Below are 19,981 nucleotides of genomic sequence, written 5' to 3'. Positions count from 1 at the left end.
GCTTGTAACAACCCTAAGACAGAGTTATTACTCTCCAAATTTTACAGATGAGGAAACTGAGGCTTAAAGTTATAAAGTAGATTGTTCATGATAGCAGCTAGTAACAGAACTACAAGCTGAATCCACAACTTATGATAAAACTTGTAATGCTCATCAATCATCCATATATATGTCAAGAACTACAGTTTGAAAGAAGAGCCAAGAAAAGAATTTTCAAGAAATTTCTACACCAAGGTGACTATGCATGTATAATCCGATGCTCTCCTCCATGTCCCTTCAAGCTATGATTTTCAATGTATTCTTTTTCCCCCATTAAATTTCATCTGTCACTAGCATTTATCAATGACAATTCATATTTCATAAAATGTCTGGCTACCTGCCAGGCAGTGTTTGGCAATGTTACAAAATTACTTCTCTGTATACTCTCATTCAGAGAAGATCAACTAAGATCTAACCATAAAAGTAAGAGCAAAGCACAGTGATTCAGAGCACATATTTTGACCCTGAGACCCAGATTCAAATTTCACTTGTGTCACTTACTAACTGTACTTTGGACAAATCATTTAATTTCCCTAAGTCCAAGTTTCCCCATTTGTAAACTGAGCACATTACTAATACTTTGCCCATCTGTTTGAATATGACAATGTGTATAATACTGGTATATAATAAAGCATTCAATAAATGCTATTAAAATTACTTTTTAAATATCTAAGACTAACTATATAGGATGGAATTGGCTTACTAGATGATTTGGAATCTGTCTTACACTTCCTTCCCTAAGATTACACATGAGAAAAGTTATTCAGGGACTGTTGGTTCTATTTAACTCTTCTGAACAGTGTAATAATGTCATTCTTCCCTCCAGTTTCCTTCAGGAAACGTGCCCTTAGAGACTGTACAAGGCGGTAGAAGTTATTGGCAGACAGGATGATCTGGACACAGCCAGCTACACACCAGTTAAGCCCATGTCTTAGAACATAAGCAAGGTTTCTCTGGATTCCAAAAGGTGGTGAAAAAGCTGCACTCCAGGGGCCATCCCACAGCATCATTCCTTCCACATAGGGGAGCAGGAATGGAAAGCAGCTGATACCTCTGTCCAGCACAGCTGAGGCTTAAGAAAATACTATCTAATATTTACCACTTGGCATTTCATTGTGAATCTGCTTTGGAAGTCAGGAAATGACTAGTAAAATAAAGAAAAAAAAGTGGAGATGGAAAAGTCCCTTTGGAGTCAGCTTCTCCTGAGAATCAAATAGGGACGTGGAGCTCACTCCTTGAACAGAGGCCTTCTCTGTATCCTAGATTGCAGGAAGCGTGCAAAGCACTTTACAAATCCTCACAACCACCCTTGTAATTCTCCTTATCTTAGAGATAAGGACCTGAGGTATAGAAAAGTCAGGCAACTTGTCCTAAACCACATAGCCAGTAAATGGCAGAGCCAGACTTGGACTTTGCCATTATCAAGATGTTAATGAGAAATTTACCTAGAGACAATTTGAAAAGGAACAAACAGAGAAAAAATAAGAGTATAGATTGAGAAGCTCTAGTATATGCATATAAGTAGCTCCAAAAGAACAGACTGGAGGAAATAATGAAGCAGCAGTATTTGAGATTACAGCTAGGAATGTCCCACAATTGAAGAATAATATCAGTGCTCACATCAAAAGTGCACTGAACATGTAGATACATAAAGATAAATCTACACCTTCACAATTACAAGATACATAGGTCTTACTAATAAAGGAAAAGTATACAGCTTCCAAACCAAGAGACAGAAAAACATGAATGGTAAAACTTTACCAGTTGAAACTGTATCAATTAGAAAAGCAGGAAAAGAGGGAAAAAAGGAAAAAGATACTAAACAGAAAGCAAGATTTATTAGGTCAAAGTTTATGAAACTGTCATTTTCATGGGTCAAAAGTGGTTGAATATCAGTTTCATATGGTTCAACATAAAAGAAGTTCAAATATATCAAGTCATAATACATGTAGATCAAGTCATAATATATACAAAAGTCATCTATTAAAAACCAAAGATTAAATTTAAAACACAAAGTTCCAGCCTGGGCAACATGGTGAGACCCCCATCTCTACAAAACATTTAAAAAATTAGCCAAGTGTAGTGGTATGTACCTGTAGTCCTTGTTACTCAAGAGGCTGAGGTGGGATGACCGTTTGAGCCCAGGAGGTTGAGGCTGCAGCCAGCTGTGACTGCGCGACTGCACTCCAGCCTGGGCAACAGAGCAAGACCCTGTTTCTCAAAAATATATATGCGTGTACATACATAGTGAGAGTCCATTCAATGGTAGGCTGCCTATGAACATGAGCACGAGAGAAGCAAAAAATTAAATAAATAAATGGTAGGCTGTCATTTAAAAGAAAAAAGTCCAGCCATCTAGTAGAAATACACCTAAAACAAAGTCCTTTCCTATGCCAAGATCACAAAGATCTATTTTCTCCTATGTGAACTTTTAGGGCTTTGCTGGTTTGCCTTCACATTTATTTCAGGTAATACATATAAAATTGATTTTTCTGTATGGTGTGAGGTAAAGATGCAGTTTCAGTTTTGTCTTGAATTATATCAAGTTGGCCCAGCATCATTCATTTGTTCATTTTTTAGAAGATCATCCTTCTCCTACTGCCACATAGTGCCACCTTTGTCCTAAACCAAGTGTTCAAGTATGTATTGGACTGGTCATGAACTCGCTATTGTGTTCCACTGATCTGCTTGTCTATCCTTGCAACAATACCACATTATCTTAATTACTATAGTTTTCTAAGAAATCTTAATAGTTCTATAAGAATGTCTAGCTCTTCCAGGTCTTTGCGTTTCCAGTCACATTTGAGAATCAACTGGTCAAATTACATATGCAAACGTGGTTATGACTGGAACTGCATTAAATCTACTAATGAATGTGGAAAGAACCAACATCTTTATATTAAGGAGTCCGACCCCATGAATGTGCGACAGTTCTCCATTTATTTAGGTATTTAATTTTTCTTTGCTTTAGAGTTTACTCTGAAGAGCCTTTCTTGGATATCTGATATTTTCAGATTGCATTATAAGTATTATTTAAAATTGTTTTATTTCCTAGCTTTTGTAAGAAAATAACATACAGAAATGCAATTTATTTTTCTTTTTAATATTAACCTTAAAATCTTCAACCTTGCTGAATACACTTTTTTTTTTTTTTTTTTTGAGACACAGTCTCACACTGTCACCGAGGCTGGAATGCAGTGTGGCATAATCATGGTTCACTGCAACCTCGAACTCCCAAGCTCAAGACATCCTTCTGCCTCAGCCTCCTGAGTAGCTGGGACTACAGCTATGAACCACTGTGTCCAGCTATTTATATAATTTTTTTGTAGAGATGGGGGTCTCATCATGTTGCTCAGGCTGGTCTTGAATTCCTGGACTCAAGCAATCTTCCTGCTTCAGGTGCCCAAAGTGCTAGGGTTACAGGTGTGAATCACCGTGCCCAGTCTCTAAACACTTTTTGATTCTAATCCTCTAATTCTTTTGGATTTTTGTTATACACAATCATGTCAACTGCAAATAATAAAATTTTAATGAACTTCTTAAATTAATACATTTTAATAAATTTTAATTCCTCTTTTCCAATCCTTGTAACAGTTACTTATTTTGCTTGCCTCCTTACACTGGTTAAGACCTCCAGTACGACACTGAACAGAAGTGGTGTTAACAGGCATCTGTGTCATGTTCCAGATCTCAAAGGGAAAGCTTTCAAAATTATTATTAAATATAGATATTTGCTGGGAGGGTTTTGTTTTTCTAGAAACATCTTGTCAGATTAAAGAAGTTCCCTTCTATTCCTAGTTTGCTAAGGGGTTTTATCATGACAGTGACAAATTTTATCAAATGTTTTTCCTGTATCTAATGAAATGATCACACAACTTACCACGTTTTCCTATAAATGTGGTGAATCTAAATGATCCTAAACCAACTTCACATGCCTGGAATAAACCAATTGATTTTTTTTTTTTTTTTTTTTTTTTTTTTTTTTTTTTTGAGACGGAGTCTCGCTCTGTCCCCCGGGTTGGAGTGCAGTGGCCGGACCTCAGCTCACTGCAAGCTCCGCCTCCCGGGTTCACGCCATTCTCCTGCCTCAGCCTCCCGAGTAGCTGGGACTACAGGCGCCCACCTCTGCGCCCGGCTAATTTTTTGTATTTTTTAGTAGAGACGGGGTTTCACCGTGTTAGCCAGGATGGTCTCGATCTCCTGACCTCGTGATCCACCCGTCTCGGCCTCCCAAAGTGCTGGGATTACAGGCTTGAGCCACCGCGCCCGGCCTGATTTTTAATGTATTATTTATATTGCTGGATTTCACTTGTAAATCTGCATCTATATCGAGATTACTGGTCTGTAATATTTCTTTGTTGTAATAACCTTGTTGGATTTTCATATCAACATCATGCTGATTTCATGAAATAAGTTTGATATGTTGCTTCGTTTTCATTGGCAAAGCCATCTATGCCTGGAAGTCTGTGTTTATGTCTGACTTTGTGAGTGTCTGTGTGTAACGATTTTTTTTTTTCCTTTGAGATGGAGTCTTGCTCTGTCACGCAGGCTGGAGTGCAGTGGCGTGACCTGGGCTCACTACAAGCTCCACCTCCCGGGCTCACGCCATTCTCCTGCCCCAGCCTCCTGAGTAAGTGGGACTACAGGCATGTGCCACCACGCCTGGCTAATTTGCAGTTTTAGTAGAAACCGGGTTTCACCATGTTAACCAGGATAGTCTTGATCTCCTGACCTCATGATCTGCCTGCCTCAGCCTCCCAAAGTGCTGGGATTACAGGTGTGAGCCACCGTGCCCAGCCGTGTGTAATGATTTTAAATAATTAATTTAATAGCTTATATTAATATTATAACACTTAATAGCTATAACTTAATACTTAATAGCTATAACACTTATATTTTCTACTTTGATGTCAGTTTTACTAAGTTATATTTTTCTAGGAACTAGTAAGTTCATCTAAATTTTTAAAAATTGGGATGTTATTTATAATATTCACTTATAATCTTATCTTTATGTCATTGTGGTAAGAACACTTACCATGAGATCTAGGTTCTTAAGGGTACGAGGCAGTATTGTTATCTACAGGCACAATACTGTATAGCAGATATCTAGTCCTTATTCATCTTGCATAACTGAAACACTAATCAGCATTATCTTTCTCCCCTGCCACTGGACCCTGGCAACTACCATTCTACACCCTGCCTCTATGAGTTTGACTATTTAAAAAACCTCATAAAATCTACGTATAATCTTTCAAATGTCTGCAAGATGTGCAGGGATGCTGTCTTTTTCATACCATTATCTGCTATTTAGGAAGGCGTTTTTTGATTTTATTATTTTATTTTTTTCCAAAGAACTTTTAGCTTTGTTGAGCCTCTATACTTGATGTTTGTATTCTACTTTATAATTTCTCATCTTCGTGATATATTATCTTCTAAGGTCTGGATCTGTAATGACACCAGCTTTCACTCCTTATATGGATTTGTGACTCTCCTTATTTTCTTGATTAGTCCATTTTAACATTTTTTTCCCATGAACTTTTGACTTTGCTGTTCCTCTACTGTACGTTTTTATTTCCTAAGTCTCCAAGCTTTAAGTTGCCACTCTTTCTTCTACTTATTCTAATTTGTTCCTTTTCTAATTTCTTAAGATGGTTAGTTCAGTAATTTTCCATCTTCTTTTTTAAAAAAGTCGTATGTATTTAACGGTACATATTATCACCTAAGCATGGAATTAGCTTCATTCCACAAGTTTTGATATGCAGCATTCACACTGTCAACTTTGATAACGTATTTTCTTCCTCAGTGCACTTAATTCCTAGCTAACATGAGCTACAAAAAGAGAAAATAGACAAATGAAACATGTAATGAACCTGTCCAATAACAATGCATATTATGGGCCAGATCTCACACCTTTAATACCACAAGCACACAATTTACTTGACTTTAAGGATATTGGTACAATATGCCTTTAGGTCTAACTACCAATTCACAGGACAGGGAACTGAAGAACATGTTCAATGACACCACAGTGATGCAGTCAGCAAAATGTAGGCTGAGAAAAGATGTGAGGTATTCTACCTGGATTCTTCAAATAATAAACTGTAAGGAAAAAAGATAGAGAAGGAACCTACAGACTTTATAAAAGGGACTTAAGAGAATATCCACCAGCTGCAATTTTGATCCTGACACCTACACTATAAAAAAAGAAATATGTATGTCATAACTAGGGAAGTCTGAATATTAACTGAGTATTTTATGATATGAAGGGATCATTGTTTATGTTATTTTAGGGGTGAAAATGGTATCATGATTTTTATTTTTCTTTTCTATGAGTCCTTATCTTTCAGAGCTACATACCAAAATATTTAGAAATGTTTTGTCTTTGCTTGGGGTTAGAGAATATGCTTCTAATCTTACTTACCTGGTTGTTCACAAAAAGCCATAAACCACACAGGTGTCAACATAGGGCTGCTGCTATTGTGTCAGGGGCTTATCCCAGAGCAAATGATCACAGCAAGAGTAAAGACCAATGTGGAAGCCACAGCATATTTGATAACATAATATTGAAGGAGATACTTCATTTTACTTGCACCATGTTCTATTGCTCAACAGACCAATCTTAGTGCAACATGGAGACTACAAAGAGGTGTGAATCCCAGGAGGCAAAGATTGTTGGGGGACATCTCAGAGGGTATAAGAATTCATAAGACAAAACTGTTAGGAATTGCTGAGGCTGAGTGGTGAATACATGAGGGTTCATTACATTATTATCTCTATTTTTGTATACATTTGAAATTTTCCATAATAAAAATTCTAAAACTTTTTTTTTAAAAAAGGGTATCAGTCCAGAGATGGAATGAAGACATAAAAAGGCTACTCAGTGGTAGTAGTGACTCTGCGCTACCTCCTAGGCAGCCCAGTCCCACAGAGACCCAGCGGTTGGCCAGAAGGACTATGTACTGGCAGCTTTCACAAAAGTGGACTTTGTCGGGTCTGAGGAGTCTTGATCATCAAGTGTGAAAGTTGGTGCATAAGCATTTGTATCACACCATTTCAACACTGTTCCTAATATCATAAAGCTGTTCAATGTCCAAAACCTGGTGACTTACAATGCACTTAGAAGGTACTCATTAATAAAAGTATCTTCAAAAACCACATCAAGACAAAAAGACATAAATGTTTAATAACATGTGTTGAGAGTGGTGATATACTTAGAGGAGTTATTAAAATGACAAAAACGATTCTACTAGAAACAATAATAGTTGAGGCTCTTGAACGAAGTGTAAGGTTGTTTATAATACAAGCATCATTTAAACTGTAGACTGTGGAGAATCTACAGTCTTCTTCAACAATGTTTAAATTTTCAGGAAAGCAAACAGTTTGTGAAAAATCTTTACAAATTAAGCTTCTTTTGACGGATCTCCACTTAATCAACTTGCTGGATAAAGAGATACTCTTCATCTCCTTTGTTTAATTTTTACATGCACAGTATTCAACAGTTACCTTATCATGACTTATTCATGGCTAAGCCATGTAGTAGTAAACTATGATTACTTTTGTTTTCTCTGAACAAGTTTTTTAAAGTTTTCCCTGAAGGTAGTGCCCATTTAATTTTTTTTCTTACTATGGTTTTCTATGTATTTTAATCCCAAACTTCCCATCAATTGTCTAAATCTACTGTAGACATTCAGCCATATCAGGTGTAACTTCAATGGCATCTTCTTGAAGTCTCTTCTGGAATTTTCTCACCGGCTCCGTCTGGGCTGGTCGCTTCTGCCTGTGCAACTCTCACTCAGGCTCTCCCTTCATCATCTTCTGGTCATTCTCACCATTTCTCACACAAGCTGAATCTCCTGTTTTTTACATTCTATGTCTTTCTTGTCCTTAGTTTATTTAAAACTAAGGTTTTAAATGGTAGTGGCCTATCTCTAGTAACTTCCTGAGAATGGATGCTTGGCAGTTCAATGTTCTGAGATCTTGTATGTCCAAAAATATCCTCATTTAACCGGTGCACTTTATTGCAAGTTTGGCTGAATATAACATTTTAGATTAGAAATTATTTTCCTTTAGAATTTTGCTCCTTTGTTTCTAGAGTTGCTGCTGAGAAGTTTGAAGGCATTCTGATTAATAACCCTTTGATTGTGACCTGCTTTCGCCTCTTAAGAAACCTGTAAAAGGTCTTTCTTTTTCCCCCTTGGGAGTTGAAATCCTCAGTGTTCTGAAAGTCACAATGTCTTGGAGTGCAGTCTATCTTCATCTATTGTCACAAAAAGTTGGTGGGCTCTTCCAATTTGAAAATTTGTGCAGTTCAGTTATGGAAAATTTTGTGGATAAATTTTCTCTTCCCTATTTTTAAAATTCTTTTTGAGACTCCTATTATTAAAATATTGGATTTCCTGATTGTCATTTCAATGTTCATATAATTTTACTGTTGTCCATCTCTTTGTTGCATTTTTATTTTCATTTTTTCATTTTCAAAAGCTCTTTCTGGTTCTCTCAGTGTATCTTTTGAATAGTATCCTATTCTTATTTTATGGTTGTACTATATTCTCTATTTTGTTGAGGTTATTAGTTATTTCTCTTAACGTGTTCTACCTTAATAGTTTTTCTTCCCTCAAAGTTGCTTTTTTCTGTTTGTTGAGGGCTTCCTGAGATGTCTAGTATTCTTTGCTTATCTATTTGTTACTAAGAATGCAAGACCAAGAGGCTGAATATGAGGCCTAAACACGTGAGTAGGACTCACTGACTATGCATTTCCATAAGGGTGATCAGGCTGTGCCATTAAGTTGGAAACTTTCCCAAGTCAATCAGCACTAAAATGCAATTTCTTGGAAATTCAGAACATACTTTTCATTCACATACTCTCAGGACCACACTAGGTACTTACCCTTCTCTCTAGGGCTATCCAATTCTGATGAGAAAGATCTTCGTCTCTTCTCTGGAGGAGGCAAACTTGGCTGCCAGCATCAATGGGAGCAAGGAGTGCAGGGGGCCTCAGCACAGAATGTATATGTTCACTTACTCTACCTATTTTCTGTAGTTTGCTTGCTTTTAACTCGGCCTATTGTACTCTGGTACCTTGTATTACCTTCTTCTTATGGCACAACTAGACATCTAATTTGTATATTGCGGATAGGAGTGTAAATTGGTATAAACATTTTGGGAAAATGTCTGGTAACACATGCTAATGCTATATAAATGCATAATCTATTCCTTTCTCTAGTATATAGCAAACAGTAACGGGCACTTAAGTCCTCCAAAAGACATGAACAAGAATGTCACCACAGTTTTATTTATAGTGGTCAAAAAGTAGAAATAATCCAAAGGTCTATCAGTGTATAAATAAACGATGGCATATTCATATTACAAATCACTATACTACAGTAGAAAAGAATAAACTTCTGATATATGCAACAATATGAATCTTAAAGGCACAAAAAATGGTGTGGATCCATTATAAAAAGTTCAAAAAGAGACAAAACTACTCTATGTTTAGAGAGGTCAATATAATGGCTGCCTCTGGGGATGGAAGTACTGACTACAAAAAACATAAAGAGACTTTCAAGGGTGATGGGATCATTCTATGTCTTGATTTGGCTGATGGTTACACAGGTGTATACATAGCAAAAATTCAGCGAACTGTGCACTTATGACTGTTTTTTTCACTGTTTCAAGTTACATACAACTTAAATCTTTCGTAAAAAGTTGACTATGTGAGTATTTTGGTAATAATAAAGTTTAAAATCCCCTACTAATCCATTAAGATAAATAATTATCTTCCAATGCCTGAAATACATAGTGCTAATAATCAGTAGAAGCTTGAGATATTATTTCTATCAGCATTTAATTATTTTCTAAGTGGGGTAAGTAGTAACATAGTGATATAACATTTGCCTTAAGAACAATCAGCACTCAAGTGCAATTTACTGAAAATTCAGAACATACTTTTCATTCACATACTATCAGGACCACAATAGGTACTTACCCTTCTAACCTAACATCTGGTAAAGATCTGTTGAGTGCAATCATCTCACTTGCCATTAAATTGAACTGATTGATTTTAAACATCTCTTTCATCTTTTCTTGATCCTCTTTAGGAATGACGACTGGTTTCCCCATTTCTCCAGGACCTTCATGAGGCTTTTGTACTGGCTCTAGAACTAAGAATAGGAGGAAACTTAACTAACATTAATTTCATAGCAATTGATTGATTCATGATTCTATTTAATAACATTTGTGTTTGAACTGTGCCCTCAACAACCAGACCCCTTTCTGGGCCCACCCTCTCCAAGGCTGTTAACCCTTCCAAGGGGCTGTCTTGTCTTCCACCTCCACACCAGTGTCCTGATTCAAGACTTCCTCACCTTGCCCCACTCACCTGAGTCACTGCATGGTGTTGGCTCCCATCTCAAAAGCTACTCCCACAATGACCTCCCTAAAGTGCAGACTTCACTGTTATTCCTATGGCCTCCTAGAGTCCAACCTCTGTAATGTGGAATTGAACCTAATTTTCCAAACCTATCACCTGCTAGGCCTTCTTCTCCCACCCCACAGTACTTCATCTTCTGGTCAAACAGCCACCCACTGCCTTCCTTCCAACGTGCCTCACATTTTCCTGCTTCCATGCCTTTGCTCACATCCCGTTCCCACTTCCATCGCTGCAACACCAAATTCCTATTTGCCTTCCCATGCCCAACTAAAATGGCTTCTCTTGCCTGTAGCTTTTCTGAATCTCTCTGTAGTGGTTATTTACTACTCTTGACTATCACATTATTTTATCCAGGGTTCTTATGTCTCTAACCAATTACTATCTCTCATTATAATGATTGTCAAACCTATCTCATGTACCCCTCCCATTAGAACAAGTATTCTCATCAAAAGTAATGTTATCTCTTGATATAGACATAAAAAGAGCAATGTGCCTGATGAGCACTTCCCAAGCTTTGTTCCTTATTATATGCTTTTGAGATGTTAATAAATATCCAAGAAAAACAGGTTCTGGGATTCATTAAATTTGGAAGGTGCTATGTTAAAAACTTCTCATCTAAAAGGAATGGCTAAAGAATGGGGTGGGGCCAAAAAAGGGATGAAAATACATTTTATGCATTACTTATTTTAAAATCTAAAGTTTTATTCTCTTGTAGAATGTTTTTTAGGCATCCTCAAAACATTTCTAAACAAAAATAGTGGCATCAAGGTGCAGAAAAGCCATCTCTCTTCAGTCAGGCTTCATCTGTGCAAGAACAAGACTAGCTGGTAAAGTTGACTTTATTTAGGTGATTGTTTCGGCCAGTGGTACAAAGCCACCGACCAATACCAGAGCTGCAGGATATGAAACTATTCATTGTGTCCTCAACCATGTCCAGAATTTAAAAACAGATTTCAGAGAATGATGATGAAAAAAGTGTGCATTAGTTTTCCCCTGTTCTCAGGATAAACTGTGTTTTTATGAGGAACAAATCACTTTAAAAATTATAGGAAACTCAAGTAAAAACAAGTTTTTAAAAACAAGTCCTGCCTAATATTTGCCCAGTAAGTAAGCTCCTTAAATATAATGGTTGGTAGAATTTTTTTAAATTCTCAATGACAAAAATCATCAACAAGTGTAGTAAAAACTATAATACAAATACAGAAGTGTAATGCTCCATACAAAATAAGCCTTTAAAGCTTTAAAAATCATAAATTGTAAAACTCGTATAGTCATTTCCACTTGCCAGTCTCCTCTGAAAGTAAAGAACAACCAACAGATTTTGGGACTGGTATATCAGGGGTCAAAAGGAACCAGCAGAGGTCTGAAGGTGACAAAGATCTTTTGTGGATGGCACAGAAAACATAAAGAGTAGGTGGGAGACATCTAGTGGCCCTGATTATAAATATCCTTCTGTTACCCATGCCCTATTTTAGTATAAAATAATGCATTACAGAAAAATGAAAATAGAAACGTTTTCACACTGCTCAATTTTTAAATGAAGAGTATTAACGTATACATATACCATCTGTGTTTTTGCTAGGGGGAAAAAGATCCTCAACCTGATCAAGCCTCTAGACCTAATTCACAGGAAATATGTGAGACAAAGGCACATGGCATGCACCATTAAAGGGATGCAAATCCAGACTGCAGGAAACTGGAAATGAGAAATACCTCAATTTCTTCTTCAACAACAAAACAGGTCGGAGGGAGACAAAGAGAAAGAGGTATCCATGCCACAAAACCAGCCATGAGTTGACAACTCTTGAGGCCAGATGATGGATCCACGAGAGTTTAAATTTTGTTTGTTTGTTTTTTGAGACAGAGTCTCACTCTGTCACCCAGACTAGAGTGCAGTGGTACAATCCTGGCTCACTGCAACCTTTGCCTCTCAGATTCAAGTGATCCTCCTGTCTCAGCCTCTCTAGTAGGTGGGATTACATACGTGCACCACCATATCTGGCTAATTTTTGTATTTTCAGTAGAAATGGGTTTCCACCATGTTGGCCAGACTGGTCTTGAACTCCTGACCTCAGGTGATCCACTCACCTCACCTCCCAAAGGGCTGGGATCACAGGTGTGAGCCACTGTGCCCAGCCATAATTTTCTATTCTCTCTACTTTTGTTTCTGTTTGAGAATTTTCAAGGTGGAGGAGGGGCATTAAGGACGACTGGAGAAATTATTACTATAAATACTACAAAACATAAACTTAATTGCTTATTACATATGAAACTATATAACCAGAAACTTAAAGTCGGTCTTGCGATCTTAAAGGATCAGGCAAAAATGTACAGCATATACAATCCTGCTGATGAAATATTTTGCACATTTCATCACCTGATATTTATTAATAATCTGAAAATCTAACACAGTACCTGCATTATGTACTCTAACCTACCGTTACATAAGAAATTTCAGAGCCACATTTAAAATTACCATTAATCAAAAGTTATATGTCTACTGCATGACTTAGAGAATCCACAATACTCTAATTATTAATAAGAAATTACAATATCCTACAGAATTAAATTTGTCATTAAACGAATTTTCTTGGCAAACGAGTTTGGATGAAATGCATGTGGTTAGTGAATATATGCTATTATTAATGCATTTACAGTATTGGAAAGCAACTAAAAAGATGGTAAGCATTAAGTTTCCATGTACTCTACTGCCAGTCTTTATGTATATTAAAAGTTAGTTCTGTGAAAATTTTATTAGAAAGAAACTGAAATGAGTTTGGATGTCATTTCATGAACTAAATAAAATATCTCTGCATAAAATTCCACATGCAGCTCATTTCTAAGAATCGAATCACTTTGACAAGGGAGGGACAAAGGTGTCATTCCAAAGTATTATGTGAGAACAAACACATTTTATTATATACTTCAGTTAAGTTTTATTTACATGACACTGTAGATAAGTATCATGATTTAGAAAAGGTATTTACCAAGAAAACCAGAGGTTCACTCTGAAAGTCTCCAAATACGATTAACATACATAAACCACTGGCATGCCTTTGAATACACTTTAAGGTATTTTTCAAATTTCTTATGTGTGTTTCTCTCATGAAAGTAAAGAGGTATAAAGTTATATGACTTCTTTTTGGGGGGTAAATATACTAATAAAAGGCTAAAATCATTTTTCCCAAACTATTTTCTGATCTTACTATACAATTAACATCTTTACTGTCTTTATGCACTATATTTCACTATTTCAAAATGTTTCCTCCTACATTTTAACATCTCTGAAATTGGAATGTGGCTCACAATGGTAACTAGAATGTTATCACTTTTACAGTGGTATACAGAATATTCTATAAACAAAGGTACGTAAGATGCAATAAAATGCAGCACACTGATTTTTTAAACATCAAAATATCATCTATAACTTTCACTGGTAACTTTCTGCTACTTCAACATCCTTGTCAATTTCCAATTTCATGTTCAATTTACCTGTGCTGCATATATAAATATCAACACTTAAAAATTTGTTATGAAATTATTATAGCCTTTACTAGTAATATTTTAAAGTTTTTAACCATTGGAAGTTTTTTCTATAAACCATGTTCTCCAAGGCTTCCTAATGTTCAACAGTTGAAATAATTCCAGCATAAGTACATGAAAAGTTAAATAATTAATATTTTAATGATCTAAAAATGCAGTACTGACAGGAAGAATCAATCACTACTTGAAACTGCATCTTTAAAAACACTGAACACTCTATATAACACCCAAATCCATAAAGTGGATAAATGAGCTAATTCTGGTAAGCAGAAGAATAGTAAAAATATTCCTAGGCCATAATCCCCACCACTCATATTCTTTCAAGGGAGCCCAATCTAACTCTAGCAGCAGGAGAACTCTGCTATTTTCAGATAGCCTTAGGTATAAAATACAAGTATAGACCTATAAGAGAACTACTCAGAAAAAAACAAACCCCTCTGGAATCACCAAAGTCTGGCCCACTATTCCTTGAAGCAGGCAAGTAACAGGTAAATAGAAGAATCTTAGAAAACTCTTTAAGTACAGCATATCAACAACAACGTTACAGGAAGCCTTCAGCACTATCACAATGACATCAATCCATTCTATTCAAACCTAGGAAACTTTTTTTCACACCAGAGAGAGTAGAATTTGCTAAATTTCACCGAAATCAGAGCTGTAAAGTAGAACATTCAGAAATTAGGTGCTTCCAATATTGAAACAGTCACTCTGGAGTGTTACAATGCTCAGTGCTTTTTGTTGTTGTTTTGTTTTGGTTGTTTCAAAACAAAGATCCAGGAGGCCCTATGTGTTCTATCAAGAGAGACTTCGATGCCAGGCATGGTGGCTCACACCTGTAATATCAGCACTTTGGGAGGCCGAAGCAGGCAGATCAACTGAGGTCAGGAGTTCAAGACCAGCCTGGCCAACATGGTGAAACCACGACTCTACTAAAAATACAAAAATTAGCTGGGCGTGGTGGCGGTTGCCTGTAATCCCAGCAACTCGGGAGACTGGGGCAGGAGAATCGCTTGAACCCAGGAGGCAGAGGTTGCAGTGAGCCAAGATCGTGCCATCACACTCCAGCCTGGGTGACAGAGTAAGACTCCGTCTTTAAAAAAAAAAAAAAAAAAAAAAAAAAAAGAGGGAAACTCTGAGGTCATGCACATATTAATTCCACTAGAAAGTTGGCATCCTTGGTGCCATTACCCATCCCCTCTCCCTGATCCTCTTTAGTAAACATCTCTTCAAATTCACCACAGCAATTTTTCACTAGCAGAACCTTAATAACTTCTGGGCTCTGAAGACTTAGGACCTCTCAGCACCTGTTGCACTGAAACTTCACATCAAAGCAGATTTTTCAAACTGTTGCTTATTAGCATCAACTGTGCTCTTCCCCAATCATTTCTCCCCTTAAGACTACCACGGACCTCAAAGATTATCTCCCCTTAGCTATGTACTTTCCCTCCGGCTGCTCAGCCCTTCTCTCACACTGGGACGTCCTTCTCAGTCTGTGCCCTGAACACCCTGACACCCCCAGGCTGTTGTAAAGCCTCTCCACTGTCTGGTCTCCACAACACACAGGCTCCATCTTCAGACTTAACTGAAGTCTAGCTCTCCTCCAGAGTCCATTAACCAACTGTTTCTGGGAGAATGATTCATTCTCCTTTCCTCCAGAGGCAATGATGCCATCTCATACCTCTACATTGCTACTTTCAGATTATTGCTCCTTTAGCTTGTACTTCTGTACAAAACCCAGTCTTTTTCTTTGAAACTTACGCCACTAGTGGTTGTCAAAATTATAATAATCTGTGAATGCTCTTTGAGGAGAATCCTTTTCACAATTCTGATACCACACTGTCTCATCTGCTGAGAATTTGTTCTTTCAAGTATCCCTCCTTTCCCCTATAGTTTAAACCTCTTCCTGAACATATACAAATAATAATAAATACATAGAAAACCAACTTCGGCTCCATTTCTCTCTTATAACTACTGTATACTACACGCTTCCCTTCATGCTGAAGCTTCCTAAAGAACAGCCATATCCCTACTGTTTCTCTGGTATATCGAATCCAGAATCCACTGACTTCCACAGTTACCATCCCTGAAATGACACTTGCTAGGGTCACGAGAAGCCCTATACCAAACCTATCAGAAACACTTTATCTCAGGTAAAATCTCTGAGCAAACACCACCCTTGACTGGGCTTCTATGACCTACTCCTTGGGGCTTTTCATTCTACTCCGACTTCTTGGGAAGCCTTCTCTTCCTTCAGTGACCCTCCAGGAGGGGCTCTCCAACAGGGAGTCTGTGTCTTCCAACTCTACACATACTGTGCACAGCCTCATGTATAGACAAGGCTTAAATTCCTATCTGTTTTCTCCATCTTGACCATCCTCTACTGCAGAACATCTCTACCAGTTCCTCAAAGTTATATATTCCAAACTGAGGTTGGGTGCAGTTGTTCATACCTGTAATCCCAGCCCTTTGGGAGGCCGAGGCAGGTGGATCACCTGAGGTCAGGAGTTCGAGAACAGCCTGGCCAACATGGTGAAACCCCGTCTCTGCTAAAAATACAAAAATTAGCTGGGTGTGGTGGCATGCGCCTGTAACCCAAGCTACTCAAGAGGCTGAGGCAGGAGAATTGCTTGAATCCAGGAGGCAGATGTTGCAGTGGACCAAGATTGTGCCACTGCACTCCAGCCTTGGTGACAGAGCGACACTCCATCTCATTCATAAATAAATAAATAAGAAAAATGAAAAAAAAAATTCCAAATTCAACTTCATGCATCCACCTTTTTATCAAAGCTGCTCCTCTTCTGAGGAACATCAATTCTTCCAACCATGGAGACATGAAAGCCACCTTAGACTTTTCTCTTTCTCTTATTCCCTATATTCAATGGCTCCCCAGGTTATGTAAATTCCACTACTTAAATACTTTTCATATATATTCATTTCCTCTCCGTCTCCAATGTCATTTTAGTGTCTGTTCCAAGCTCTTTTCCAAATTCTCACAACAGTCTCAGACTGGTACCTGCTACCTGCCTCGTTCTCTTCCAGTCCATCAGTCACATGACCACTAAAGCATTCTTCCAGAAGTCCAGGTCCAATCAGGCCTTACTCCCTTGTTTAAAATGCTTCAGCACCATGCCGCTGTCTACAGATGAAGTCCAAAATCCCTACAATGCCATAAAAGGCCTTGTGTGACATGGCCTCTGCCATCTCCCAAGCTTCATCCTGTGCTCTTGTTCTCCTATCAACTCTGTTCTCACTTGCTAATCTTGCACATCCTTCTTTCCTTTGCTTGGAAGGTCTTCCCCTCTCCCAACAGACCTAACAAACACCTGCTCAAGCTGATACTCAGCTGGAACATACTTCCTTACTGCAGCTTCTCAGACACCCCAAGGCATTCCTTCCTTTCTACTCCTGTGCATATTCCTAAAGTGATATTTAGTATACTGGTATTTACTATTGTTATTTCTCTTCCATTAGACTGTGAGTTCCCTGAAGGGAGGAATTTTGTCTTATTTTTTTGTTCAACTGTGTATCAACAAAACCTAGTAACTTGCCCAGCACATATAAAAGTCAAAAAAACATTCAAGTGAATCTTCACATGCTACAGAGCCTATTCTTTCTCACTGTCAAGTCTTGACATTTAAGATAGAACACCAGGAGTTTATTATAAATAGCAATGAATTAAGGTAGGGTGAGGGGAAATTTATTCCATTCTGTTTGGGAAAAGAATACTCAAGTTTCTGACTGATGAATGGTAATACCTGTTCTTTGATTTAAACAAAGACAGCATGAGTACAGCTCTAGCAACAGTTAAGGAGGCAACATTTTGTCACCCAACAGATACTAAACAGCAGAGCTATAAAGTAAGTATACAAACTAACAGGCTGACTTTGGATGAAAAATGTATTAAAACCTTTCAAAAAAGTGAAAATTTAAGTTAAGAATTAGCCTAGGCATTACTGGAATTCAGTGCTAGCAACTGAGCCTAATTTTAGGCAGATTTCCCAGGAAGATATAAATAGAACCAGTTATGTAAGCCCACATATAACAATTACAGTTAAGTTGGTACAGTTAACAATACAAATTAATATTTTTTTCTATTGTAAGTTTTGGGGGATCAAAGGCCCTTCTCATTATAAAAGTGCAAAAAATTTAAATGTGGCTATATGTTTAAAACATGTTGAAAGAGTAATTATTTGTATATAATTTCTAAAAATAGTAGAACTGCTGTACAGCCATGTATTCTATAACTAATCACAGAGTTCAGAGCCCACAACAACTGCATTACTGACTCCTGCAATGCAGTCATTTTCATTATGGTTAAAAATGAAAAAAAAAAAAAAAAAAAGAATTTGTTTGTTGAATAAAAGGAGTTTAAAACTGAATTTTCCAAAGTCTTCTGACAAAAATATCAGTACTACCTAATCCCTCCCTCCTTTATATTTGTATATTTTCTTTCCTTTCCATACTAGATATTGCAATGATCTCACTCCAGCCTCTAGTCTATCACCCAATCTTTTTAAAAGTTCTCCCTAGAAGTACTAACTGGAGCTATCTACAACATTAACAACAACAACAAAAACCTCTCCAGATCACATCTATCTATAAGAACTTCTTCCCCTTAGGACTGAGATGGGAGGGCTGGAGTAATCTCTTTTGATACCTTATAACGCAATTTTAATGCTCCACTCAGCATTAGACTAATCTTCTGTAAAACTTTGATATGCCCAACTATGAGATCCCACATTATTAAGTAACATAAAGTAACTTGTAAGAAATTAACTACACTGAATATTGAACACAAAAGTCAAATTTAGCAATTCTATACACGATACTTTAATGCTTTTAAGTGTTGGATGAACCCATTTGAGAACTATCAATATGATCATCGTATCTCCTACAGGAAGTCAGGGACATCTGTTAATCTAAAAAAGTTAAAATTTTATATTACCCAAATTAGTGAGTAAAAACCAGTCATATACTGATTAAAACAGCCGTATTATAAAATGTCACTCACCATCCCCAGCAGGAAGTCCTCTCTCCTTTTTTTCATCACATTTGTTGCATTCACTGAAGTAAAGCAGCAGGAACATATCCAAGAGTACCCAAATCAAGGAGGTGGCTAGGACCACCTTGCAGTATGCAAATTTTCTCATGGCACTTTAAGTCAAATGCAAAATTTAAAAATATATATATAAATATACAAAGATGAAAATTATTCCAATCCAGTTTCATCAGAAATCACATTCATACCCTATAAAGAAAGGAAAAAAGATTAACTTAAAAATTCAGAACCTCAAAAGTGAATTATAAAATTAATTTAATATTATAAACATTAAATACTATAAATTATTAATTTCATTAAGAATAAGAAATTTCACTATGAAGACTATGTTTGAAAATCAGACTTGGAAAAATGCTTATAAAATATATAAAAAGTATCAGGACTACATAAATAATTCCTACAAATCAATATACAACAATCCAATAGGAAAACAGGTAAAGGATATAAACAGGTACTTTGCAGAACGGAAAACTAACAGCCAACAAACAGGTAGAAAAGTGCTCAATTCCCTACAATTAGGAAATGCAAATTAAAACAACAGTGAGCTACTATTTCACACTCATCAAACACCTGGGTCTTAACTACCTTTCTACTCAATTGCTACATTATGTGTTAAGGCAAAAGTTAAGCTATTAATTACCATAGGGGATTAGGCAACTAGTGATTCCAAGTGCATTTCAACTGTCCGCATTCAGTACCCAGGCTCAAGAATTAATAAGAGTTCTCCTTGGAGCCTGCACTACAGTAGCTTCCCGAGCTAACTCTCATTCCTCTTTTACACTGAATCTCAATCTAAAACTGCAACAGTCACCAATCATTCAGGAAACAGATTCGTGGAAAGTAAAATGGGAAAGAAAAGTATATGTCATAAGATCTGACATTTAGTCTTGGCTCTGACAATTTTATACACT

At 37.0% G+C, this 19,981-nt stretch overlaps 1 protein-coding gene across 2 annotated transcripts in view; it reads right to left on the bottom strand.

Moving 5' to 3' along the window:
* GALNT1 (polypeptide N-acetylgalactosaminyltransferase 1) overlaps positions 1 to 19,261 on the bottom strand; it is a 59,256-nt gene extending 39,995 nt beyond the window's left edge. Inside the window, exons 1-2 of one of the 2 annotated variants that reach the window (XM_025365362.1) lie at positions 19,023 to 19,261; positions 10,025 to 10,199 (exon numbers count right to left, since the gene is read on the bottom strand). In XM_025365362.1, coding sequence (XP_025221147.1) covers positions 10,025 to 10,199; positions 19,023 to 19,161 — 314 coding nt within the window. In that variant the 5' untranslated portion in view covers positions 19,162 to 19,261. The remainder of the gene's footprint in view (positions 1 to 10,024; positions 10,200 to 19,022) is intronic. The other variant, XM_025365363.1, reaches the window with a different exon arrangement.
* Between the last annotated feature and the right edge of the window lie 720 nt (positions 19,262 to 19,981).

This window comes from Theropithecus gelada, chromosome 18 (assembly GCF_003255815.1).
Source record: "Theropithecus gelada isolate Dixy chromosome 18, Tgel_1.0, whole genome shotgun sequence".
NCBI lineage: Eukaryota > Metazoa > Chordata > Mammalia > Primates > Cercopithecidae > Theropithecus > Theropithecus gelada.
The sequence above is the reverse complement of the archived record's forward strand: the minus strand, read 5'-3'. Positions and strand labels throughout refer to the sequence as shown.